This window comes from Pteropus alecto, unplaced genomic scaffold, assembly GCF_000325575.1.
Source record: "Pteropus alecto unplaced genomic scaffold, ASM32557v1 scaffold7, whole genome shotgun sequence".
NCBI classification, from domain to species: domain Eukaryota; kingdom Metazoa; phylum Chordata; class Mammalia; order Chiroptera; family Pteropodidae; genus Pteropus; species Pteropus alecto.
The window spans coordinates 35729195-35736149 of NW_006494614.1; the positions used below are offsets into that span (position 1 = coordinate 35729195).

At 31.7% G+C, this 6955-nt stretch overlaps 1 protein-coding gene across 1 annotated transcript; it reads left to right on the plus strand.

Moving 5' to 3' along the window:
- Positions 1 to 980: 980 nt before the first annotated feature.
- On the plus strand, positions 981 to 4198 carry DEFB133 (defensin beta 133). Its single transcript, XM_025042588.1, has 2 exons — positions 981 to 1038; positions 4074 to 4198. Exons 1-2 carry the CDS (start codon positions 981 to 983, stop codon positions 4196 to 4198), a joined length of 183 nt encoding a protein of 60 aa, XP_024898356.1.
- The last annotated feature ends 2757 nt before the right edge of the window (positions 4199 to 6955 follow it).

Sequence of the window (6955 nt, forward strand, 5' to 3'; positions counted from 1 at the left end):
TTCATATATAATAGCCACTGAATCATCTTGCAGTTTTCCATGTTTTTGGTTCAGCAATTAAGCATAATAAGGTTTATTAATTTTTTTTATCTTTAATAGAAAAATTTTCTTGTTCACTAAGAATAGAGAAATCCAATGCCTTTAAATGGCCATTTTATTATTACTTCTCTTTAATGGACTTTAGTAACCACCATTTCCAATAATCTGATAAAAAGAACACCCAAAGTAAAGCAAAGCAAAATTTAACTTGGATCTTTTGCTAAACATCCTTTTTATATAAGCATAACTAAAATAGTTCCTTACAGACACAAAAATAATTCATTCTTTTATTAAAATTACTATTTATTGAAGGTGTCATCATTTGGCACCTACAAATACATTACATGCATTATTATTTGTATATGTGTGAATGTATATATTCATTGTGCAATTCTCTTGTACTTCTTGTTTCTCTAAGATCTATGTTGCATATGAGAGAAAAAAATTATTTCGGTAAGTGTAGAGAGAGTTTTAATAATGATTATAGATCACAGGGGGACAAGGGGTCTAGCAACAAAAGTAATAAATTAAGAAACAAGAATTTCTGCTACTTTTAAAATTCAGAAGCTTATTTACTCTGCATAGCTTTTATAAGAAACAGAAAAAGAAGAGAAAGATTAAATTCTCATATTTATATTCCTCAAACCTCCTATAGAAAATTTCCAATGCTATGAAATTTCTTAGACAACTAGTTATTAAAAATCATAATAATTCGCTGGAGATTTCATTAACCCTTTACATTCCCAAGATCAAAAATAAAAAAGCAATGTCCAGCATTTTTGCCCCAGGCACTGCTAAGCAGGAGTGTTCACTTTTTAAAGATGATGACTAAATTCATACTACTGTAGGGAGAAAAATATAAAAAGATACACTTTCTACCTTTTTCTTTTTTTTTTACTGAAAGACTCCAGAGCTGCTGATTTGACTGACTCTCTTCGGTCATGAAGATTCCTGTCCTTCTCTTTGTTTTATTTTTCTTTTTGGCCCCGTTGCCACCAGGTAAAATCTTAATTGAGTAGGTAAAATATTTTTCTGGAGAGAAGAGTCTTGATTGATGTCAACTGGAGGTATAAGAGTGACTAAATTACCAAGAGAGTGGTTTGTGATGGTCCCAGAAGTAAATCACAAGAAAGGACTTATGATCTTCCTAAAAAGTAAGCACTCCTGGTGAATCATATCATTGTGGGAGACAGTTTAAGGACTTGATCAAATGCTTTGTTCTCAGTCTGAGTGGGCTGTCCAGAAAGGCTAGCTAGCTAGGATGTCAAAGTATATTCATCTGGATCCTTGAGAAATAATGGGGCATTGTGTGTAGTACAATAACAGTGGATTTTCTACTAATTTACAAGAATGATAGATTTGGCTATATTATGTTGCAAATTTACTTCGATAATTCTAGTTTTAAAAAGTTGCTGTTTTCATTGATTTAGAGTCTAAGAGCATTTTAATAACTTTATTATCTTATGTCCAACTAAATAACAATTAATATTAACCATATAATAAAATGAATATGTTCATTGCAGTTATTGATACCTGGGTTCAGATTGGTTTCTGCCACCATGTTATTTAAACTCTTTCAACATTAATTTCTGCACTTGTGAATTAAGTATAATAATTAAGTATACCTTAGAGAATGATCATGAGAATTAATAATAAGCAAATATGTAAAATGTCTAATATAGACTATGGATACATGAGATTCTTCATAAATATTATTATTTTTATGTTGTATTGAAACATCTTAGAAAATAACCTCTTAGTGCCTCATTTTGGAGGAAGAAACTCTTCTTTGACAACTATCTTCTTTGACAACTATTATAGGAGACAATTGAGGCAATATTTGCCCTGTTGGATTGCATGTGCTTGGGTTGTGTACCCTCCCTGTGTATTCATAACTCTTAGGTTGGATTAGTAGCCAAAAAAACCCACAAATGTGTCTTGATGGAGATAATTAAAAGAGTTGTTTTGACACATTTCAGACTACTTGAAATAAGAAAAGTATTTTTCTTGTGTATGCAAGAACACTGTAAAAACACATACCCAAGAAAATAATTTCACTATCTTAAAAAACAAAACAAACAAAATGAAAAGTCTAGCCACTTCTAATTTAGAAAGGGACTAGAACTTCAATAGTTTACTATTCGAACTCCAATTCCATTTTTTAGTAGCACAGTTGAAATTAAGTGCACTAAAAATAAGTCTATCTTTGAGTAAATTTAAAAAATAAAACACCTAAGTATTTTGGATAAAATATTCAAATGGTTTCTATTATTTTATAATTAAAATAAAATTTCTCAGATAAAAATTATGAAGACTATTTTATTACATCCTTCTAAATTCAGGACACATTGAATTAAAGCCAGATTTTATTTTTACTAACCCCAAATGGGAGTTATTCTTAAAATAGTGAAGACTAGTATGTAAGATGACTACATTTGGATAATAAAATATTACCTCCAGTTGTTATCATGATTTACATGTGTCCCTAGTGTCACTTGCTTTTGAAAAAAAAAATGAAAACCTTCATGACATTTTCAGTATCTTCAGAAACCTACAAGACTTGTAAGTGTGCATGGTTTCATCTAAAAGTTGAAAAATTTGCAATTTCTTCTTATGCATAAATATGAATTTTTATATGATGCAATAACTGTTATCTAGAGAGAAGCCGTTTGTTGTTTTTGTTACTAGTTGAAAAATGCTAATTTACAATTCCATTTAAATAATGTTATTTTTTCTCAAACTAGTGCTTGACAGCTGTCATCTTCTGTTTTTTTGTAAATTCCAATTAAGTCAACATGGATGCTTCACGCCCCTCATGTAGGACGGTATAATTTGAAGATGCATTTTTAAGCCATCGAGATCATGTCTTTTCCCTCTAGCATTAAAAGCAATAAATAACATCTCTCTATATAATACAAATAAAGAGACATCATTAATTTAGAGTGGAACAACAATCACAATAAAATCAATTATATGGCAACAAAATCAATATAATATGGGTTTAACTTTTTTCTGTAAAGTGTAGTTAGTTACCCAAAGTAACAATTTTATGCTAACAAACTTTACTGAAATCAGAGGGCATCAATATATTGGGTTATCAATACCATCACAGTTGGGTCCTCTATGGTAAGATCCTGGGGGATGAGAGAAGAACACTATTCCATACCTTTTCTGCTAGCGTCTGATAATTAATCATTGTTTAATGCTTTTACTTTGGGGATCTTCCTCCCTGAGTGATCTAATTTATAAATGTAAACGTTTCTTGAAGAAGTAAAACATTAACTCTTCTACACATGATATGAAAGAGTTCATTAATTGGCATATGTTGTGATAATGCAGGCTTGAGTGCTTACAGAGGAGAGGATTCTAAGAAAATGAAACATGAGGAGATGCTGACCATGGGTGACCAAGTTTACCCTTCTTCACTGTGTGTCTCAGAATGGCCATAAATGGCATCACTAGTACTCTCAGTAACCCCTTTTTACCCTGACTAGCCTCATAGTGTTGTATGTATTCAAAGAATCTCTTTTATCCCAGGGTCTGCTAGGGTTCTCTTCTTTCTTCTCATGAGAGAGAGTCCTAAAGATAAAAGCAAAATACTAATTTAAACAACATAAGTTAATTTTTCCATTTTTGAATCCTAAAGTCAAAACTATTTGAGGGTTTAATTTCTTTTGAAATATAGGGGAAAAAAATTAGATGAGTAGGTAGTCATAGGGATATATGATATATGTTCCAAAATTACTCTGGTCTAATGATATCTCTTTAGAAATTCTCATGGAAAACTAAGTTTTAACCACTAGTTGGCCCAGCTAAAACCTGGAGAAAGAACTGACAATGAAGCAGAATATATTACAAAACTGTCATTGCCTGAAAAACAAATGTCTTCTTAAACTCTACTCCAGGGAAGAAAACTTAGCATATGCAAATGCTATAATAATCATCATGTCAACATTGTTTTATACCAAGTTTGGAACACTGAGACACATGTAATGCATGAGTAAATAATATGTACTTTTCTTTTCTTTAAACAGTGAAATGTGCCATGAAAGACACCTATAGTTGCTTTTTCAAGAAAGGCAACTGTAGAAAAGAATGCCACAATTTTGAAAAACCAGTTAGTCTCTGCACAAAACTACAGGCCAAGTGCTGTATGTAGAAGTCTGAAATAAAGATCAGCATCTCTGAAAAATAAAGCACAGTAAGTATAAGGATTCTTAATGAATGAAACCGAATTACCATCTACTCTTACACAGAACATATTGATTTCTTGGTCACCTGACACCCTTTGAGGAACCAGATTCCCTCCTAAGGATCTGACAACAGTAGGAAATATCCAATATATAAGGTGGTTCTGTGGAAACATGTCATCATTTTAGATATCAGTCCTCTATTAATTGGAAATAACGCTAAACGATGCAAAAAACTTTATTATTATCAGAAACCTTCCATTCAAAGGTGTCCAAACTGATAGGAACATCTATCCAAATGTGGAAGGAATTGAGAGAGACTAAAGAAATGAAATAGATAGGATCTTCAGCAGGTCATGGATCAAGGGACCTAATTCACTTCAAACAGGACTCCCTAACATCAGTCGAACCTTTCAGTTTTATGTATTTGTTATCTTCAATGGGAAATTTTAAAAAGAGGCCATGTCTAAAACTAAGGCACAAGTGTATGACAATGAAAACAGGCAACAGAGTGATCTGATGAAAGTTGGTACAGTCCCATAGCTAAGACCTAAAGAACAGGGGACAAAATTCAGTTCGATCACTACAAAAGATAATCATTGCTCACTAAAAACATTAGTAACTTTATTAAGTCATATCTTTGTATTTTAAACTCTTCCATGGTTTTTGAAACACTTAGAGATATAGAATTGTTTTTGATTGTCACACGATTTCTATGAAATAATGCAATGTCCATGAACTATATCAGGTAACTAAGCAGAGACATGTATTTAAGGACACAAACCCTGGAACCAAATTATAGAGGTTCTAAATCTGCAGAGCAATCACTGTGTAAATGTTCTTAAATTAACCTGATTTGTTAAATACTGCTTAGAGAGTTTGTGAGGGCATATAGTTAATTAAGCAATTATATACAATTGCTCTGTTATATAAAATAAGTTCTTTTATATAATAAACACAATAAATTCAAATACAGATTTGCATACTTTCCTTACTTTCAAATCATTAGGGGCAGCTGGAGAGAGAGGGCAAGGTAAGTACAGAGTTGAAAAGAGAAGCCACATCTGAAACTAAGGAGCAGACATAGAAAATGAAAACAGGTAATTAGGGAGCTCTGATGACCTATATGTTTGTTTGGCTAATAGCACTTTGAATAAGTTTAGGAAACAAACTTTTAATTAGATGGATCTGGTAGCCAAGCAAAACATGCCTAAATTTTTATTTCTTTTTCTTTGTCTCATTTTTTTTTCTTGCACACAAAACTTTCCAGATTGACTTTAGCAACTTAAACTTTTATAAGGAGATAGAAAAGAGAACTCTACAACTCCTCAGGCTTGTATAATTTGCTTTCAAACCAATTTTTCTTTGTTTATAATCCATATAAGGAAAACTTGCTCTCAGATGACCTAGACCATCAGTTGTAAAACTTTTCATACATAAAGACCTCTTCTGCTGTAAATTTCATAGTTCTTCCCTAGGGAAGTAATTGCAATTTGAAGATCTAAAAAGTTTAAGAAATTATAATATTACCAGAAAATAATCTATATGTGCACCCAAACACATACACGCACGCACTCATATGTATGTGTATATAAAGATAGATATGTAGGTAGGCAAGCAGATAGATACATAGATGATGGTAGATTAGATAGATGATAGATGACAGACAGATATGTAGATAAAGCTGCACAAGTTATTATTCATTTAATCTACAGATAGTGTTTGTACACATTTCATTTAATCTACAGATAGTGTTTGTACACAGTGATGTATTCACCAGTCACTTTCAGTCAGTTTTCTACTGGATCTGGCAAAAAATTGGGTATCATTGACATAGACAGTTTTATAAAATGTTCATAAACTGGATACATCTCAATACCACAGTCATTAGGGGCATATAAGAAAAATTTTTAAAAAATGTTACTTGTCTAATCTGCATTATTAAATATGTCATATCCACTTAAGTCCACCAACACTAGCAGTCTTGTCCAATAATTGTCAGTCAAGCTTGCTCTATTCCGGCTCTGAAGTCGGAACACAAGCACATTAAGTTTAGAAAAAGCTACAGCCACCATGGGACGCCTTCACTTAATTAGGGAACCGGCCACCTACTGTGGAGTCAGAAACCTGTTGTCATAGTGATTATTACTGACATCTGATAAAGAGATTATCTACCTAACCATAGAGCAGCTGCAGAAGAACTTATAATTGTCAATTATAACAAAAATGATATAACAGGTAGTGGTTCTTTTGCTTCAGTCAGGTGGTCCTATCTCTACCCCAATTGAAATTTTATTTTCTGAGTCTGATTTTCATACTTTGTTCATGGAAACTCCAATGTGTTTCAATAAATTTTAATCTCAAATTAAAAAGCATTGAGATTTTAATTCTATTCTTTTATAGAAGTTTCCAAGAATCCTTTTGCTACTTTTGACTATACTATCTTGAACAACATTTAATGTAAATTATTTTTTGCAGAAAAAGGAAAAACAAAACAACAAAATTGTTATTATATTACCTAGAAGCTCATTCATGGGCAAAAATTATGAACATAAGACAAATAAATGAAAAAGAGTAAGATTCATTGGTCTTGCTAAGCCTTCAATTTGGTAATTTATTAATTTATTAAATAACTGAACTAGCAAGTAAAAAGTCAAGAAAAAGGAAATACATAGATTAATGACTACTTTTCTTAGCACTTCAGAGAATTGAAATGAATGAAAATT

What these genes read in the sequence shown, in the direction of transcription:
- DEFB133 (XM_025042588.1), top strand. Translation starts at nt 981, where the DNA reads ATGAAGATTCCTGTCCTTCTCTTTGTTTTATTTTTCTTTTTGGCCCCG. An exon ending in TTTGGCCCCGTTGCCACCAG is followed by an intron (nt 1,039 to 4,073) that starts GTAAAATCTTAA and finishes TTCTTTAAACAG; the next exon opens with TGAAATGTGCCATGAAAGAC.